At 57.2% G+C, this 19,411-nt stretch overlaps 6 protein-coding genes across 6 annotated transcripts; 4 read left to right on the top strand and 2 right to left on the bottom strand.

The window, feature by feature from the left end:
- The first annotated feature begins 196 nt into the window (after window positions 1-196).
- Window positions 197-2,463, top strand: GGS23DRAFT_385274 (uncharacterized protein). The gene is made up of 2 exons (XM_051513471.1): window positions 197-1,983; window positions 2,145-2,463. The coding sequence occupies exon 1, from the start codon at window positions 284-286 to the stop codon at window positions 1,787-1,789; it is 1,506 nt and encodes a 501-aa protein (XP_051375099.1). The 5' UTR covers window positions 197-283; the 3' UTR covers window positions 1,790-1,983; window positions 2,145-2,463.
- Window positions 2,464-3,026: 563 nt separating this feature from the next.
- Window positions 3,027-6,381, top strand: GGS23DRAFT_556882 (uncharacterized protein). Its single transcript, XM_051515675.1, has one exon. It carries the CDS (start codon window positions 3,246-3,248, stop codon window positions 6,153-6,155), a length of 2,910 nt encoding a protein of 969 aa, XP_051375098.1. The 5' UTR covers window positions 3,027-3,245; the 3' UTR covers window positions 6,156-6,381.
- A 100-nt stretch (window positions 6,382-6,481) lies between these two features.
- On the bottom strand, window positions 6,482-6,871 carry GGS23DRAFT_594504 (uncharacterized protein; the record flags this gene model as incomplete). Its single annotated transcript, XM_051518176.1, has 1 exon — window positions 6,482-6,871. The coding sequence occupies one exon, from the start codon at window positions 6,869-6,871 to the stop codon at window positions 6,482-6,484; it is 390 nt and encodes a 129-aa protein (XP_051375097.1).
- Window positions 6,872-10,064: 3,193 nt separating this feature from the next.
- GGS23DRAFT_603654 (FAD dependent oxidoreductase) lies at window positions 10,065-11,477 on the top strand (the record flags this gene model as incomplete). Its single annotated transcript, XM_051519495.1, has 1 exon — window positions 10,065-11,477. The coding sequence occupies one exon, from the start codon at window positions 10,065-10,067 to the stop codon at window positions 11,475-11,477; it is 1,413 nt and encodes a 470-aa protein (XP_051375096.1).
- A 326-nt stretch (window positions 11,478-11,803) lies between these two features.
- GGS23DRAFT_603653 (putative maleylacetate reductase) lies at window positions 11,804-12,880 on the bottom strand (the record flags this gene model as incomplete). Its single annotated transcript, XM_051519494.1, has 1 exon — window positions 11,804-12,880. One exon carries the CDS (start codon window positions 12,878-12,880, stop codon window positions 11,804-11,806), a length of 1,077 nt encoding a protein of 358 aa, XP_051375095.1.
- A 959-nt stretch (window positions 12,881-13,839) lies between these two features.
- Window positions 13,840-18,747, top strand: GGS23DRAFT_556865 (uncharacterized protein). The gene is made up of 5 exons (XM_051515674.1): window positions 13,840-14,344; window positions 14,411-14,515; window positions 14,586-14,872; window positions 14,946-18,240; window positions 18,331-18,747. The coding sequence occupies exons 1-5, from the start codon at window positions 14,305-14,307 to the stop codon at window positions 18,504-18,506; spliced, it is 3,903 nt and encodes a 1,300-aa protein (XP_051375094.1). The 5' UTR covers window positions 13,840-14,304; the 3' UTR covers window positions 18,507-18,747.
- Window positions 18,748-19,411: the final 664 nt, after the last annotated feature.

Here is a 19,411-nt window from a genome sequence, read left to right as displayed (position 1 = left end):
GATCTCAGACATGTGCTTGAGACATATTCGGGCGCCGCTCTATCACATCGTCCGCGGACGGAACTACCCAGCGCTCCTCGAGAGGCGACAGAGGGGTCAAACGCATGACGGGTGGAATCTCCCCTGCACCTAATAAACATTAGCACAGACCGTAGCAAGTAGACGAGAGCAACAATATCCTAGATATCTAGCCACCCACATTGATCCAGTGTCGACCTCGAACTTACACTTGATTCGTATTGGTGGTGCGCCTGAGGACAATTATCTCTACTAGTAGGCAGTCATGGCTCAAGAACCCCTCCGCGTTGCCCTGAATCCTTTGGATCATCTACCTCCGCCGACTTACGCCAGCGGTGTCTTGTACCTGCGTCTCCGAGGAACATCGAGCTTCGAGAAGGTTTTTGATTTTCTTCGCGAAGCATTACACAGGACTTTTGTCCAGCTGCCGTGGCTCGGCGGTAAAGTGCACCCAGTCTCGACAGGCACCCCGGGGACTCTAGAGATCCGTCATCACCCGGTGCATCCAGACGGGCCACGACCATACCAACTCAGGTTCAATAAGCTAGATTGCTTCGAGACGTATACGGATCTACGAGAGTCCGCATTTCATCCTGGAATATTCGAGGATGAAGATTTGACCTACGCGCCTTTCCTAGCGGATCTCACGAACGGCACGGAGGTGTTTATAGCACAAGCCAACTTTATCTCCGGCGGCTGCATCCTCACAGCAGCGTTATGCCACGTTGTGTCAGACGGCATGGGGCTCAATCAGGTGTGCAAAATCTGGGCCGCCAACTGCCAAGATGTGCAGGCAGGAAATGCGTTGCTGGTGAAGCCGGCGCCCGAGATTTCCGACCACGGCATACTAGAACGGATATGGGCTGAAGCGCGAGCCCTAAGATCAGAGCAGCAGATACCCCTAAAGACCTGGACACTACTCGGTCTTGACCCCCCTGAAGGTAGCCGGGAATCGACCAAGACCAACGGATTGCGGAAGAATAAACGGGCGCGCACGGCGGACACTAGTAGCTCCAGAGGTTACATGAAGTCGTACATTTTCTACATGTCGCCGGAAAGCGTCACAACGTTGCGGAAAGAATGCGCCAATGAGCCCGGTGCGGGCGGCGTGTCTGTCAACGACGCGATCTCCGCGCTGGTCTGGCGCTGTCTGCTCAAAGCGAGGGTGGCGGCCAGAAAAGCTCTGGGCGCGGGGACCGCGAGCGGAGACAACCACCACCCTGGCGACGGCGAGGACGAGGAAGACATGGTCCTCGACTTGCCTTTCGACGGGCGATCCTACTTTCCGGACTCGGTGCCGTCGAACTATATGGGTAACTTCAGCCTGATCAACCGCGTCAGACTCCAGCAGTCACAGCTGGTGGCGCCCTCATCAAGCATCGGCTCAGTCGCACGGGCGATCCGCCAGATCGCGAGCGAAGCCACCAGCGACGCGATCATGAACGCCTACACGCTGGTCAAGACGGCGCGGGAGCGCAGAGCGATCAACCTGCAGAACTTGAATATTGACAGCAACGGGCTCATGATCACGTCGCTAATAGCGTTGGAGATAACCAGGTGCTGCTTCGGCGACGAGCTGTTCGAGAACGACGGCTACCCCGAGGCGATGCGCACGCTCATGGGCACAATCAACAAGACCTTCCGATACTGCGTCATCCTGCCGAAGAAGCGGCACGGCGGCGTCGAGTTCGTGGCCAACTTACTAGACGACGAGGCGGATCTCTTACTCAAAGACGAGGAATTTGAACGGTTCGCGGTGTTCGTGGCATAGCGAAGAAATAGTGGAGGGTAGAGGAAATTTCAAGAACGCAATGCCACGCGTCTACGCGCGCGCGTCTGAGGCATCGCTCGTAACTGTGCGTAACATGTGTAACAGGCGTGAGGTGACGCGGCTACAACTAGGTATATAGGTACATCGCGCCTAGCAAGCCGCTATTATATTAAACCGCCTTACTGATTGCGCCTGTAAGTAACCGTCAGCTCTCTATTTTTCCTCTTTCAAGACCCGTGTGATAATAAGCAGAGAGATGGTGATGCGATACTACCTAGGTATAGGTATTCAGAACCCAATAACGCGAAGTGGATATGGGTCCTTTCTTTGCACACTTGCACTGATGCATAGGTAGGTACATATCTCGCAACCCGACCCTCTCTCACCATGATCTCACGATCTCTCGAGAAATTCATAGCGAGCGGGGTTTACCTGAGCGTATCTGTGAGAGAAGAAATAGGTACCTACTCATAGGTAAGTATGTAATATTCTTCCGCGTTAAAGCTTTTTTTCCCCCTGCCCTCACCAGGTCTTTCCCAAGCTCATGCCTCCTATCTCACTAACGCCAGCTTGATGGTTGAGGTAGCAAGTAGAGACAGCCGGATAAACAGTACTACCTAAGGTAATATCACTTCATAATCACCAATACCCCCCTAATATACCTACTCTCAAAGGAAATCTATTCCGTCCTATTCCATCCTTAAAGAAACAATTTCCATATTGGGATATTGTTTATATAGTAACTACCTATATTGCGTTTCGAGTTTAATCTACTCGCATGTAATTCTGGAAATACTTTTAGTAGATTGTAGTTATTTTTTAACGGTTGAAGTAGTCCCCGACGTACCTACTAACCGTCCCCTCCGTACGGTACCTCTTGATACCTACCTATCTCTATTACCACACGCTAATTGATCACGCGTTCTCGCCCTTGGCGACAGCCCCTTACATGCTTTACTTGCTATTCAAGATGCTGATGGATTACCATGATGGATCGTTAATTGGTGTGTGTGACGCATAAACCAAGACATGTAGGCCAAACGTTACCAATTAAGTACCTGCGTAACCATTTCCATAGGTACATAAGCCTAGTGAGTGGCGGCTGGTAATATTTATCGTTACTCGTAGGTGTGCCATCCGATTGGTGGTGTGTGCCTCGGAGGTACCTCCTAAGGCTGACTTAACTAGGCATCCGGCTGCCTATAGACCTCCTCCTCCTCCATCATCTTACCGTTATATACGAGTAACAGCGTCCCGGCGATTTAATTAATACCTATTTAGGCAGCCGACTTCGCCCCCTCTTCCTCTCCCTCTTCTCCTTCTTCTTCTTCTTTTCCTTTATAACATCCTCCGTTGCTCTAATTCTCAACACCTCCTCCTCGTTTCGCTTGCTTCCCCGGCTACAGGATTCTCTTCTCTTCGCCCCCTGTCGCTATACTAGAACGAACCGCCCACCATGGTTTCGCTGAGCGGTAGCGTCTTCTCCGAAACGCTCCAGGAGATCACCAACACCAAGCTTGAGGAATTGTCAAAACGACGGTCCGACTTCGAGACGACGAGGTCCGAAGTCCTTGCGAAGCTACAAAATGAAAGCCAGCCCATCCAGCGTCTTCATATCCTCAACCAGGGGGTCCGCACCTGCTACGGCCTGCGGTTGGGTGGCGTTACAAAACCGGCGTCTTCTGAGCTGGAAATTGAACTGAAGAATCTGGACAACTTCCTGATCCAGGCTAAATGCGACCCCTCCTTGTCGGCCAAGATAACCCGTGCCTGGGAAGAATCGCTGTTGCGCCACCTCGACATGCAATCTTTAAAATACCAGTATGCGTCTCTCTATGCTCAACTCGTCACCGAGTGGCTATCCACCGAAAAGTCGACGGGAGGCGACGAGGTTGACGTCGCCACATCCGAAGGGTTCGAGGATGTTGCCGACTCTCTGAAGCGAGACTTTCGAAGTGAATGGGAGAGCTCAGTGTTTGAGCCCGCCCCAGTCGATGAGGAGAGGCTTCGGGAGTATCTCGGCCGTCTATTTAGCATCGAGGATGAGGAGATATCAAGCAGCCCCAAGGCTCTTAAAACCCTAAGGGAAAGCGTCGCCATATTTGAGCACAACATGGCGTCTCCGAACCAGTTCGACACAACGACCTTGCAATGGGTCATTGATGGCCTACTGACGTCGGACCTTCTCCCAGACGAGAAGCGTGAGGTACTAAAGGATTTTAAGAAAGACGACATCATCCTATCCGAAATTGTCGATGTTTTGAACATGAGAATATCGTCGTTCACCTCGTGGTCGTGGGGACCACACGTACCCCTGGAGCAACGACGGAAAATCAGCGGCGTGTACGACATCTTCATGGTTGAAGACCTTCTCCAAGCTATTTTCCTACAATACATCGGCGTGAAGTGGTCCGTATTCTTGAAAGGGGCCTTCAAGGGGTTCCAGCAGACGTCCGGCGCCTGGAAGTCCTGCTCCAAGCCGATACCCAGGGTCGACGTAATGCGAAGAGCCTACTATCTGGGCCCGGAGAACCGAAGACGCTGGGTTCAAGATCTGAGAGCCACCGTCTATCGCAAATACTACTTCGTAGCCGGTTTGCTAGATCATCACTCACAGCGAAGCGAGACCGTAGACGGTGAGGCGCAGGCGGAATACCAAACACACGTCGCACCTATGTCGGCCCCTGCCCCTGCCTTTGGGATGCCGGCGGGTTCATCCCACGCAGGCCAATTTAGACAAGCGGTTACGGCTTCATCCCACGCGGGCCTATTTGGAAAACAGAACTCGGTTTTGTACAACGAGCAATTCGTCGGTGATGCAAATATAAACGACTACCACATTGATGATGACGAGGACGGATCCGATACTAAACAGCCGATGCAGTCACACCAACGGTTATTGCGCCTCTTATCAACCGAGATTGCTATTAACACCAAGCTGTACGGAGAGATTACCGCATTTCACTCCGTCTTTGAGGACTGGAACACCCTCCTCCCGCACCAGACCATACTGACCGTCTTATCCTTCCTTGGTGTCTCGAAAACGTGGCTCGCCTTTTTCAAAAAGTTCCTCGGAGCGCCTCTGAAGTTCCTCGAGGACGACCCTTCGGTTGCTACGCGGAACCGACGTCGTGGCACACCCACCTCCCACGTCCTCAGCGACGTCTTTCGAGAGTCGATTCTGTTCTGCCTCGATTTCGCCGTCAACAAGTCCACCGATGGAGCGTTACTCTTCCGCATGCATGACGACTTTTGGTTCTGGTCTCGGGACCACTCCGTCGCCGTAACGGCGTGGAAGTCGGTGACTGAATTCGCCGGCGTTACTGGTACTCGCATTAACAATTTGAAATCGGGCACAGTACGAATCCCGACAGACACAAGCGCTGTGGTAGAGATCGATAAGTCGCTTCCGAGAGGCGACATCCGCTGGGGTCTCCTCAGCCTCTCGGCAAAGTCTGGGAAGTTTGAGATTGATCAGACCCTGGTGGACAAGTACATCGTGGACCTGCGCAAACAACTCGGAGACAAGCGAGGTAGCATCATATCCTTCATCCAGGCGTGGAATACCTACGTCGCCACCTTTTTCCAAACCAACTTTGGGAAGCCGGCAAATTGCTTCGGGTTAGATCACGTCGCGCAGATTCTCGCGACACACGAGCGCATCCAGCGCGAAGTCTTCTCGGCCTCGTCGTCCCTAACCTCGGGCAGCTCTGGCGCGACCGACATCGTCCAGTACCTGCAGGGGCTCATACGAGAGCGCTTCGGCATCTCGGACATCCCGGACGCGTACTTCTTCTTCCCGATGGAGCTCGGGGGGCTTGACCTGAAGAGCCCGTTCATCTCGACCCTGCAGGTGCACAACACGGTGCTGCGGAACCCAGCGGGGGCGCTCGATAAGTTCCTCGAGGCCGAGCGCGACGCGTACGACGCGCTCAAGGCCAAGTTCGAGAAGGGCGGCCACCTCGCGCGCAGCACCAAGCAGAACTGGGACGCGGACCTGCGCATCGACCCGGACACCTTCATGAGCTTTGACGAGTACGCGCGCTACCGCGAGGACATAGGCTACGCGTTCAGCGGCAACCTGCTCGACGTGTACCTCGACCTGACGAAGGTGCCGCGGGAGGAGGACACGCTGACGCCGAGCGCGGCGCTCATGAACGGGATCCGCGCGCTCGCGAGCCGGAACGCGAAGAAGGGCATCCACGCGGACTGGAGCGGCATGGAGCCGTACTGGAAGTGGATCGCCCAGCTGTACGGGCCGGAGGTGATTGACCGCTTCGGCGGCTTAAGCATCGTCGAGCCGGGGCTGCTGCCGACGGGGATGGTGAGCATATTTCGGGAGAAGCGGGTCAAGTGGCAGGGCTAGAGGATGGTGCGGAGATACCATCGATATGCTGTCTACTTATAAAGGGGATCTCATAAAGGGGATATTATCTATCGAGATTACAGTGCTGCCGTGCTCGCCCACATCGATCCGTGTAGCGAGCACGGGAAAGGCCGGCCTTATTATGTATGGTATCAAGTAGTTCTACGAGATTTTGAACTCGATCCAAGACGTCCTACAAACACGTGAATAGACCCCGTCTAGCGGGAACTCTTTTAGTATATGTAAGTCTAGTACCTGCTGCTAAGCGCTCTCCGGACCTGTCCCCAACCCCCCCGAGTATCCCCCGCGGCCTGGGAAGCGCCCTCCTAGGGCTCGACCCGAAACACGTCCGGCACCTCGATGCCCAGGAAGAGCTTCATGGTAGCGATGGCGGCCAGGCCGCGCTTCATCAAGAACGGGTGGCAGGTGCAGAGCCACAGCCGGTGGGCGTCGAGGTACGGGGGGATCTCGGTCGTCTGGGTGCCGGGCTCGCCCTTGACGAGACACCGGCACGCGCCCGCGGCCCCCATCAGGCCGTGGCGGAAGACGAACCGTTCCCCGCTCTCGAAGCACAGCCCGCGGCACCCCGTCTCGGGGTTGTGGATGATGATGTGAGGCTCGTCTTCCATTATCCTGCCCGTCTGGATGAAGAACACGACCTCCGGGTCGTCCTCCGGCTTCGGCCGCGGGTAGGGGGTCGCTGGGCTTGAGGACATCGGTCCGAGAGTGTTAGTTATTGGTTCGGTGCTTAGCTTACGTTGTTATTGGTTTGCTTTTGTGGTGAGCGATGGTTTTAGCACTAGTTACATCGGACATGGCCTAGAGGTGTCGCGCGCTATATAAGCATCGGAGAACAATGGCATAGAGGTAGAATTAATGAATGCTTTGTTATACGACAAGGGAAAATACAGTCGGAGGGTGACATCTATCGGAGACAAAGAGAGGGCAAGAATGGGTCGTCTGTGGCTTAGGGTTCCGGCCGAGTAAGTCAGCTGAAAAGAAAGCAACGGGCGGCCCTCTTTACCGTTTGGAAAGTGATCTTTCTCAGTCTTGTCGCCTGCTTTGTTGATGAGATGTTGCAGGTAACCCTAGCCTCTTGTATCCATGGCAACCGCTAAAGCCGGGAAGGCGAGGTGCCATCTATCTAGAGCATTGTAGGCCCATTCATCAAGCCACCCCATCGGCCAGAATTCTGTATTGTCATGATCAAGAGTCATGTGTAGGTCGAGGTCGTTAAGGAGATCAAAAAAGGGGCTGCCCCAGTGGGCCCCGGCGTGAACTCCAACTGAGATTCAATCTCACATACGGCATCGAAGCAGCATCTAGGTTCATCGTTGATATTGCTTGGGAGGCATAGCCATGCTCTGGGAAGGTAGAGGGCGTAGACGTACCCGTTTACGAGATGCCTAGGAGTCGACTTTGTTCTTTCAGGAAGCCTTTTCGTTGAACGATGAAGAAGCCAGACTCTCACTCCCACATGGTCGAGATCCCCGTATTGTCTCCTCTCCATCATATCTCACTCCTCCTCACCAACGCCAGCGATAGGGATCTGTTTACCCCATCGATACTAAAGCCCTCCTCGCGTTGAGCCACTAACTCTAGTAGTTTCTGCCACACTCGCTGCCGTGATCGTCATCCCCTGCCTCTTCCCCGCCGCCACACATTTCCCGCTAAAACGACCGACCAGTCTCATTATTATCCCCCGTTTGAGGTCTCGATATTTTCGATATGCCTGCGCCTCTTCGTGTATATCTTCGATGCCTAAATCGTGCTGCTTAGCTAAGTTGTTAGCCATTTAGTTCTCAACCCCCAGCGTTATATGTGAGGGGATAAGGAGGCCCGAGTCTTTCCTATCTTTAGAGTCATCTCGATCATTACTATACCCAGAATAGTAGTCAGATGTCTCAAGGATGTACTTATAATTAGCTACCAATAGTGTTTACAGCTTCAGAGGAATTAGAAAGTCTCCCAAGGAGACCGCATCATGGTCGAACCAAGGATCTTCTTTGCTACTGATCTTCCTCTCAACGACGTGTACGATCAGGGTAAGCTCCAAGAGACGATTAGTATTCTGGGTGATGTAGTTGAGTATTTTCCCAGGTTTATTCTTAACTTCATTGTGGGGTTCGCCTCGAAACCTTGGGTCTTCGAGGACGCGTGAAAAGGCGCGCTGCCAAATATTATCCTCTTGGGTGTGGTTATGTATGTCGGGCCTCTAGGTGCTAGAGAGAAGGTCCAGAAGCGTCTGTTCAGATCAGCTCGGTAGACGTACTTTGAAATTACGTCGGGAATTTGGAAGTGATCTCGAGAAGTCTTTTAAAAATGAAATGCACATCCGGGTACTTTCGTCACTCTCTAACTCGTCGGGACCGTCAAGTAAAACCAGTGCCTGGAATGGGTGTGCGGACTAGACTCTAATACAACACCTCAGACACCTTTTAACGATCACCGTATTCTACTCTTGAGTTTCTCCCAACCTTTCTTGAATAGTATTCCGGTCGATTTTGGTCTTGTTCGGTTTCAGGAGATCCATGATGCTGCGCATCAGCTCGGGTCGCTGGCTAAGGAATTGGAGAAGGGTTTCTTAAAACGTAATAGGCGCCCATTTCCGTTGGTTTTTGGACCCGCGATTTGCAATGATAAGTCTGTCAAGATAGCTTTCTATATTGCCGGTTTTCGAGGCTTGATGGGGGAGCCTCTCTCGTATTGGGGGAAGGGGGCGGTTGAGTAGTTGAAGGGACCCTCGAAGCCACCTCGGAGTTAAATGGCCTAGCACCCCTTCCGAGCCTGTGTCAACTCCCCCACCTGGTAATACCGTGAAGCCGGTAGTCTTTACAACATAAGAAGAGTTTTGACAAGCCACGAAGAGCGACATGATCTTACGAGTGATTTTATAGGGCAGACAGTGTTAGACAAGCCGCCACCGTGACTGAGAGCTGTGCGGCTTGTTAGCGATAATGGCAACAGACAGACCCCGGGGGTCTTAACACGAACGTGCCTGCTCTTCGGTTGCACGTCAGCGACACGGCGGGGCCTCATTTTGCCTTTTCGCTGACCGGGTTCCTATGATGCTACTGCCTATTCAATGAGCAATATCGCACCCAGATCCCTCGGGTGGGCTGTCGGGGGAGCGGCTATTATGTTGTCTTGCCCATATTACAGGCTCGGCGTAGCGTTCAACTTCTAGGCCCGCCGGTGCGGATGATCGAACTAATCGATCATGTGCAAACTATTCACTGCGCTTCGCTGGCTCGCCGAGGCCTCTTGCTTCCGCGCGGACTTTGATGACTTAATTCCATGATTCCACGTCACCTTTGAGTGTCGTTGATGCACAGAAGTGTTGGGTTCTCAACGTCAACAGGACAAGATTCATTGTGGTAGGCCACCCTATGGGTGATACGATCTATGACTGTACGGCCTGAACCAACGGTTGCTTAAGTACCTACTCATACTTGAATAGCATGCCTGGCAGCTGTCACACAGAGATGAAGCAACCAATTAAGTCTCCGGTGGGTTTCCAGACCATCGTTCTTTTGGGATCTTCCTTCGACTTGATTGGCTATATCTTCTTTTCACCCCACCCTAAGAAAGCCCCACTCACCACGCTGACAGCTGGCCATCCCACCTCGACATGCCTATACCCAGTGTACGGCCGCGGAAAGGGGTGCGTTGAGGTACCTATTTTCATGACGTCACCTCCCATCTAACTGCGTAACCGGGTCACAGACGAGACGGGATTGGATTATAGCTGGCGATTTAACCCGTCGAAATTCGTCCGCCATTGCTCGGGGCAGATGGTCGATGTGGAGGCGAGGAGACAGCTAGCTAGCCATGGCGACCAGATCGCCACAAATGCTCCAAGCCAGCCTCACTTGCATCCGCCACCTCACCACTTCCAGCGCCCGCAAAATGGCCGCGGCACCGAGAGACATCACCATCGTGGGCGGCGGCATCATAGGATGCTGCACCGCTTACTACCTGACCCGGCACCCGTCCTATTCCCCCGACCTGCACCGCATCACCCTCCTAGAAGCCTCCTCCAGCAGCGCCGGTGGCCGCACCGCCGACAGCATCCAGGACCCCGCCACCCTAGCCGACCCCGCCACCGCGCCGAAGAGGAATCCCGCACACGAGGGCATCGCTGGTGGCGCGAGCGGCAAGGCCGCGGGCCTGCTCGCCCTGTGGGCGTTCCCCAGGAACATCGTGCCGCTGAGCTTCCACCTCCACGACGAGCTAGCGAGGGAATACGGCGGAGACAAGAGGTGGGGGTATAGGCGGTGTTACGCCAGTCAGATCGATTGCCGGCCGCGTCTACCCAGCGGCGCAGCAGACGCAGGAGGCCCTACCGACGCGGAGTCCGTCGGTGGCGCCGCGGAGCCGGCGTCCAGAGGGCTTCACAAGGACCACAAGAAAGACCGCAGCGCGCTGCGGAAGCTGGGCGTGCCCGCCGACCTCGACTGGGTGGACAGCGAGGCGCTCGCCGCGTACGAAGGCATGGGCACCCCGGACAACACAGCGCAGGTGCACCCGGAGCTGTTCACGCGCAGCATGGCGCAGCTGGCCGAGGAGAAGGGCGTGGCCATCGTCACGGGCGCCAAGGTCACGGCGATCAACAAGACCGCCGGCGGCGACGCCGTGAGCAGCGTGACGTACACGAGGGACGGCAAGGAAGAGACGGTCGCCGCGACGGACTGCATCGTCGCCGCGGGGCCGTGGACCCGGACCCTGCTGCCGGAGATCCCGGTGACGGCGGCCCGCGTCCACAGTGTCGTCATCAAGACGCCGAAGCCCTTCTCACCCTACGCGCTCTTCACGTCGATCCGGCTCCCGCCGGGGTTCCCCGCGCCGACGCCGGCGAACATCCCGGGGGCTGCGAGGGCCGCGCCGCCGCCGCTGCGCGGAGAACGGATCGTCGAGCCCGAGATCTACCCGCGGCCGGACGGGACGGCGTACGCGTGCGGGCCCCCGGACGCCGTGGCCGAGCTGCCGCCGATGTCGACGGGCGTCGCGGTCGACGTCGCGCGGTGCGACGACATCCTGCGGCAGGTGCGCGGGATCAGCGGCGAGCTGGGCCCGGCGGGGGAGGGGGAGGGGGGACGACAGGGGGCGGCGGTGCTCGCGAGGCAGGCCTGCTACCTGCCGCAGGGCGGGCCGTGGATCGGCAAGGCGGGGCCGACGAGGGGCCTCGTCGTCGCCGCGGGCCACACGTGCTGGGGCATCCAGAACGCGCCGGCGACGGGTAAGCTTGTTAGTGAGATCATATTCGACGGCGAAACGCGGAGCGCGCGGCTCGGCGGGTGCGATCCCGCACTTGTCCTGTGAGGCCTGCTGCCAATACCCTGCCCGGGTGAAATGGGTCGTAGTTTGCGCACCGGCACCAGGCCCAGGCGTCGTGTCAGCTATGTAGATAAGACAGTCTATACAATTCACCCTTGGGACGTTAGACATTTCCTATTGCTCCCGGCCCTGAGCCATAATATCTGCCTACAGGCGGAACATGCGAATTTTCGTATCTGTGTGCCTCTTGCAAGCTCTCTTAGTCTACGATATCAACAATAATCCCCAGCCTATTAGCTCGCAGGCTCCGCGACAATCGTACCCCGCCTATGTAGTCGCGCATGATTCCTCTCGGCTCCTTTTCGCTCCTCTCACAGATCCGCCCTCGCCTCCTCACCGGCCCAAGCGCGGCGTATGAGCTCGCGGATGGGCTCCCTCTCGATGGGGCGCGGGTTCCAGTAGGGATTGCTGACGGCGATGTCGGCGGCCTTGTCGATGTCCTCCTCTTTCATGCCGAAGGCGCGGAGGCTGCGCTCGACGTTGAGCTTGCGCAGGAGCGCGTTGAGGCCGGCGATGGCGTCGCCGTCGCCGTCGGGCAGCGCCGCCGCCAGCGCCGCCAGCGCCCCCGGCACCCGCGGCGCGTTGTACGCCAGCGCGTGCGGCAGCACCGCCGTGTGGGTCTCGGCGTGCGGCAGCCCGAAGCTGCCCCCCAGCGTGTGGCACAGCTTGTGGTGCACCGACATGCCGACGCTGCCGAGGCACGTGCCGGACAGCCAGGCGCCGTAGAGGGCCTCGGACCGGGCGGCGCGCGACGCGGGGTCGGCGGCGAGCGCAGGCAGGGCGCTCGCCAGCGCGCGCACGCCCTCCTGCGCGAGCAGGTTGATGACGGGGTTGCGGTTGCGCGCGTACAGGGCCTCGACGGCGTGGGCGATGGCGTTGACGCCGCTCGTCGCGGTGAGCGCGGCGGGCAGGGTCAGGGTGAGGTCGACGTCGTAGACGACGGCGCGCGGCAGGATGGCCGGGTCGGCCCGCGTCGTCTTGCGGCCGCCGTCGGTCTCGCCCAGGATCGGCGTCACCTCGCTGCCGGCGTACGTCGTCGGCACCGTCAGGTGGAACAGCCCCGCGCGCACGCTCAGCGCCTTGCCCAGCCCCACCGTGCTGCCGCCGCCGATCGACACGATGCAGTCGGCGCCCGACGCCCGCAGCTGTGCCAGCGCGCGCTCTGTGACCTCGACCGGCGTGTGCATCGTCGCCTCGGCGAAGCTGCCGGCGACCGCGTCGCTCCCGAGGATACCCTTGAGCAGGTCGAGGTGGCCCACCTGCTGCGGCGTGCTGAGCAGGAAGGGTTTCGAGACCTTGGCGCGCGCCAGCTCCTCCGGGATCTTCTTGATGGTGCCGCTCCCGAAGACGACGCGCGCGGGGTTCGCGGTGTACTCGAAGTTGTCCATGCTGAAAGTGCGGGTGGCTGCTCGGCTCGACTACGGAGGCGCGCGGGGCAGCGATTCCAGAATATGGCAGTGGTTTACGGGGTTAAAGAGTAGCTACCGGGGGTTTATAGCGAGACACAATTCCAGAATCGCTCCGGATAGATCTGCATAGGTAGGCATTGTTTTAAATCTTTCCCGCAGCGGGCCAAAGAGTCCCGCAGGCTCCTCCGTAACAGGTCACTTTTCCCACCCGTCTCAAGTGCCGACGCTCTGTGACGCAGCAGTTCGGCTTCGCTAAGCGTGTGCAAAGGAGTCGTTCCCCGCACCGGTAGCAGAGAACCGGCCTTGGGGTCTGGCGGCCACGCCATTACTCTAGGCTTATGGATATTAGTAGGGAACCCACCGTGACTAGGGAGCGAGTTAGTTCCGGCCTACGCACGAGGGATCGGGGAGAGGAGAAGCAAGGCGTGGTGAGGGGGACAGAAGGAGAAGAGCAGGAGAAGAGGGACGACTCGGAGGATGTATCCGAGGCCTTACACAATCTGGTATACCTTAGGTAGTTAGAAAGATTTGCCAGGGCCATGATATATGCCTGCTCGGGACCAAGCAACGAAGGTTGATTGCTACGACAAGCACTTGTCTGTCAACTTGCCAGGGCGGTGCGATTGAAGGGGATTGAAGGAGGAATAAAACCAAAACAAACTCACGTCAAACAAGAAGAAACCAGTTAACACTCACTACCGGCCAATATGAGTAGATATCACCTACCTACCTATCTACCTATATACAGGCAAGTATCCATAGAGGCTGCATACCGACTCGGCAGTATGGGACTGGGACCTGTCAACGCCTAAGTCATCAAGGCATCATAAATATGAACTTGGAATAGAAAAGCAAAGAGAAGAGACACGTACCCAACATAAAACCGGCAATGAGAAGGAAAAGACATGGGAATGCGTCGATCAGGTCGGGCTGGCTGGCGCAATTGTTGCTATTTTTAATCAGGTTAGCGCCGCCAGGTCCAACCACGGCCACGACGATGCGCCGGGATCCACCATTTTCCAAGGCCAACAACGACGCTCCGTCCCTCGGGCAACGACGTTACCGCCCGTAAACAGTTCCTGTCACTTTGCCTGTAACCTCTTTACTGCCACCCACACCACACACACATGCACACTCTTTTCGATGCCACACCATCCGTACTTCACTTCTCTTCACATTCCTGCGAGGTCAGTTCTACATATTGGCGGCCCGCGAAGAGAGCGTCGACATCGCAGCCGATCAGGATTTACCGTTCGAGACATCCCGAGCCAGCACCTTCGCCGCATCGACGGAAAGCATACACCGCTGCCGACCTCACCGACATTCACCGCCCGTCGTGTACTTGACTGCGTCTGTATACATCACCATCGCCTTTTTCTTTTTTTTCGTAGAAATTGGGGAGGATGCCTGCGGCCACAGATGGCCCGGCGGTGGCACTGTCGTGTAGGTCCCCTACGGTCGAAGTTGGGTAGACGGCAGCCCGAGACGCTAACAGGCAGTGCCGACAAGTCGCCAACAACTTTTGGGGCAAAGATGATGCCGGTGTAGGACCGCTTCTCGACCGCATGGCTTCTGCGAAGCAGACCAGCGATGAACTGAGATCCTTTTATAGTGGTGCGTCCTTCCCGCCCGTCCTCCCCACCGGCACAACCATGGCTAACCAAACTCGTTCCCGCTGCGCCAGCCCGCGCGAGTATCGAAGATGAGTACGCCCGCAAGCTCATGGCGCTTTGCCGGAAACCTCTCGGGTCGCACGAGATGGGCAGTCTCAAGGTCTCGCTGGATACGGTACGAGGAGAGGTCGAGTGCATGGCAAAGCAGCATGCCACTATCGCCTCCCAGATGAAGACCGAGCTGGAGGAGCCGCTGGCGGCCTTCGCCGGGGGGATGAAGGAGAGGCGGAAGATTGTGCAAAATACTGTAGAGAAGCTTCTTAAGGTGAAGATCCAGCAGACGAACGCTGTCAACAAGGTGGGTCTGGTCCGAAGAAGACGAGGAGGCGACGTAGCGCGCTCGGAACCCCGCGAAAGCTGACACCAGATAGACCCGCGACCGTTACGAGCAGGACTGCCTGAAGATCAAGGGCTATCTCGCCCAGGGACACATGGTCATGGGCCAGGAGGAGAGGAAGAACAAGGCCAGGCTGGAGAAGACGCAGATCAGTCTGGCGGCGACCAACGCCGACTACGAGAATGCGGTCAAGGTTCTGGAAGACACGACCGCCAGGTGGAACAGGGAATGGAAGTCCGCGGCCGACAGGTTCCAAGACCTCGAGGAGGAGAGACTGGATTTCACTAAGAGTAGCTTGTGGTCATTCGCTAATATCGCTTCGACCGTTTGCGTTAGCGACGATGCGTCGTGCGAGAAGATCCGCCTCTCGCTCGAGAAGATGGACGTCGAGAAGGACATCACCCACTTCATCACCGAGAAGGGCACCGGCCAGGAAATTCCCGACCCCCCCAAGTACATCAACTTCTGCCGAGGAGACGTCGAGGACCACCATTCGGAAACTGACGACGACGAGAACTACTCGGTGGCACAATTCCCGCGAAGCATCAATCCCGCCTTCCGCACGTCTTCGCCCCAGCCGTCTACGCTCGAATCGCACCACGATCCCAATTCTTCCTTCGCCAGGGGCTCGACACACCAGGAGTCCCCGGCATCATCCAGCAAGGACCTGGTCGTCACGCAACAAAAGGTTTCGGCCTCCCTCCCCCCCCAGCAGGACCGAAGGCAGGGAAACAGATTACAGAAGCAGATCCCTCAAAGCATCAACCCCGGCTACCGCGCCCCTTCGCCGCAGCCCTCTACCTTTGAGTCTCATCACGATCCGGACTCCGCGCTTGCCCGAGACCTACAACACTACGATCCCAATTTGGGCGCCCGCGACGCTCGTGATGTTTTCCCAGAAATTCCCAGGAATGTCCCTCGCGACGTTGCCCGAGGCTTCCCTCGAGATGTACAACGCCACGAACCGAGCTCATCCATCCCCCGCGAGATGCCGCGAGATGCCATTCGGGAAGCTCCTCGGGACGCTATGCAACGTTACGAGGCCGCTCCCATTCCCCGTGACATGCCTCGAGACGCGTCTAGAGACCTTGGCCGAGATATGCCGCGGGAGGCCCCCCGGGAGACTCCCAAGGATGCCCCCCGAGATATCTCACAGGACGTTCCTCGCGATACCATGACTCGCGATATACAACGTTACGATCCCAATTCAATCTCTCGTGATGTTGTCCGCGGCCTTCCTAGAGACATCTCTCGAGACATTTCTAGGGACGTTGTTTCTAGAGATGTACCTAGGGAGGCCATTAGAGATATACCTAGAGAAGTCCCGAGAGATATGCCTATGGATATCTCTAGAGAGGTTACCAGGGAGATTCCGAGAGAGGTTCCTAGAGAGATCCTCAGGGAAAGCCCCAGAGAGGTTCCCAGAGATGTTCTTAGAGAGACTCCTAGAGACAGTCTCAGAGATATTCCTAGAGATGTCCCTCGGGACGTCCCCAGAGAGGCTCCCCGGGAGGTATCTCGAGACTTACAGCGCTATGACCCGAAAAACTCACTTACCAGGGCTCAACGCGATCGGCGTTATGACCCCAACCCTCCTGCTCCTCGTGACCTACAACGGCACGATCCCATCTCTCCTGTCACGCGGGACTTCCCACGTAGTGAACCGCCAGCCGTCACTGATAGGGAGCCCGTCACACCGGCAGAAGAATCTCCAAGCCCTGCTGTCGCTCCACAAGATCGGCGGAAGGGAAGTGTGGTGGCACCGCAATATGATACCTCTCAATTTGCGGCCGTCCCCCACGACCCATACCCGATGGATGGGATGACTATGTTATGCCGCACGGACGGCATGAATTCAGCGACGAGCTCGAACTTGTCCGCGCGGCCCTCTAGCCGTGACGAGCACAGCGATTACTCCAACCCAACATCGCTCTCTAGTCAGGAACCGCCGACCGGCAAAGTATCGCCTGTGAAGCAGGAGCCCGTGGCGGCAGCCCAACCAGAGAAGCAGGTCTTCAAGAAGAAGAGTGGCTTTTTCCAGAGCCGCAGTCCGTTCCGGAGGAAGAGCATCAAGGAATCCCAGGCGCCGCCGGTGGTGTCGAACAGAAACACCTGGGCCCCTGTGTCGTCCCAGAACACCATTTCCCGGCGTTCCCAGGCTTTTCAGTCAGAGCCTAAGACCCCGATCACAGATCTCGCGGAAAAGACAGCAAGCCCCGAGCCCATCGAGGCGAATGCAAGCCTAGCATTGAACATCGGGCAGAACGTATTCCCCGTTGCGAATACGGACAAGCGCAGCAAGGCTGCCGACAGCAGTCCGACGCAGAAGGACGAGCCCGATCCAATTGCCCTCGCCTTGGCGGAGCTAAAAGGAGTAACCGGCCACAAACAATCCGCGGGCCGGATCTCGGCTGATCACTACCACGGCATCGTCACCCCGGTGCCCGAGAGACAGCCGGCCCAGCCCCAGCCCCAGCCCCAGCCTCAGGCCCAACCGCAGGTTCAGAGCCAGGCCCTAACTCGTACGGTGCACAACAGGGCGAATAGCGACATGGCCGCTGGCCTAAGAGGCACGCCGCCGCCATCCTATGACCAACAAGTGCAAAGACTAGGGGTTCCGCCCCCAGCGGTGACGTCCAAGGCTATGCAGGAGGCGTCGCGAAAGTATGTGGAGCAGACCAGAGATATGTTCGGCTCGAAACGCCCCGGGTCCAGCGCATACAACAATAGCTCGTCATCGTTTAGCAACAGCGCGCCGGCTCGCCCGACGACCCGAGGTAGCGACATGCCCCGCGCCGCATCGCCTGCGCCCACTCGCAGTGCGTCCCCACACACGGGAGCGGCTCCGGATTCGCGCCAGAGCTACCGGTCGGCTTCCCCGAACCCGTACAGCGGCGGCCAGCCGCAGCAGATGCCGTCGCAGCAGCGGCACTCACAATCGCCGCGGACCAGCATGTCGACGAAACGTAACTCGGACCAGGGGTCCTACTACCGGCACCACTCTCCGAGCGGCTCAATGCGCACGAAATCGCCGTCCCCGATCCCGTACCGAGGCGACTACAGCCGTCCGACCAGTAGGGCTGGCGAGATGGCGATGCAGCTCGCGCCGGTCGGCGGCGGGATGGGGCCAGGATCGGCGGACGGATCGGCGTACGGCGGATCGATGCGAGGAAGAGGAAGCGGCCGGCCCGGCACGAGCGCGAGCTCGCGGGCCATGACATTCTACGACCCGAGGGACCCGGTGGCAGAGAGTACGCGCCAACGCAGCAAGAGCGTGGCGGACCCAAGTCGGCAGTACACGCCGGACGGGCGGGCAATCATTCATTACGGTCAGTTCCTAACCTGGTTTTTCCAACTTCCCCCTTCCCCCTTCCCCTCATATCGAGTCGTAGTAGCTGACATGACCTTCCCCTCACCAGCCCGAGCCTTATATATGTACCAGGCTGCGATCCCGGAGGAGCTCGGATTCGCTAAGGGCGATATCCTGGCTGTACTCCGACACCAGGACGACGGATGGTGGGAGGCTGAGATCCACTCAGGCAATGGTGCAGGCAGAGGCGGGCTAGTGCCTAGTAATTATCTGCAGCCCTGCTAGACGCCCAGAGGAACGGCTGTCTGGCTGTACCTGATTTCTTCTCTTCTCTTTTCCCTTCTTTTCTTTCGTGACGAGACTAAGAATAACACTTTCCCAGACTTTTCGTGGAGGTCAACATCCCACCTACCCCCAACGTAAGGTAGGCATGCAATATGCAATACGGGTGGCGCATCTGAGATGTTTGAGATGTAAGACATGCGGATACGTGGCGGGCCTTGGGGGGATAGGAAGGCTTTTGGGGGGAGGGAGGAGGGGGGAGAATGTGGGGAGGGGGGACGAAAAAGGGTGGCATAGTGAGGAGGAAGGTGAGGCGGCTAGGTAAGGCCGGTGTCGTATCCTTGTTGTTTTTCTATCCATATATCTACTCGCTCTTCGCGTTGCCTATCATCCTCCTCGCCGCCGGGTCCGAAGGCGAAGATATGCACGAACGGGTTCAAACACGAGACTGCTTCCTCTTAATATAAAGGCATATATGCATAAGAACTGGGGCCCCCTTAATGACTGACGGCAGGAAATTGGACGTGGCGGTCAGGACGGGTGGAGTATGGAAGCGTGGTGAGAAGAAACCCGGTCGAAGACAGAGGACAATGTGCGGAGAAGCCATTGGTAGTCGACGGTTCTCCATCCACACGAATAGGATGTCAACGCAAAAATTGGCCCATGGGAGCAGATGGGCGTCCAAATGCAGCGCTACGTGAACGAGAATGACTTGGCGCAACTTGACGCAAAACTTGGCGTAACGACGTCGCCCACGGCGCATCGGTCGCCGACAAGCCCCGTGGGTCGGCCACTTGACGACGGGGGAGCCAATCCGCGTCAAAGCACATCGCCAGCCCGAATCGGGCAAAACTGAACACCACCCGCCATATTACCACAACAACAATCGCACTCAGTTAACAACCAGA

Source organism: Durotheca rogersii (genome assembly GCF_024521655.1).
Source record: "Durotheca rogersii strain YMJ 92031201 chromosome Unknown GGS23scaffold_4, whole genome shotgun sequence".
Lineage (NCBI taxonomy): Eukaryota > Fungi > Ascomycota > Sordariomycetes > Xylariales > Xylariaceae > Durotheca > Durotheca rogersii.
This window is presented reverse-complemented; position numbering and strand designations above follow the sequence as displayed.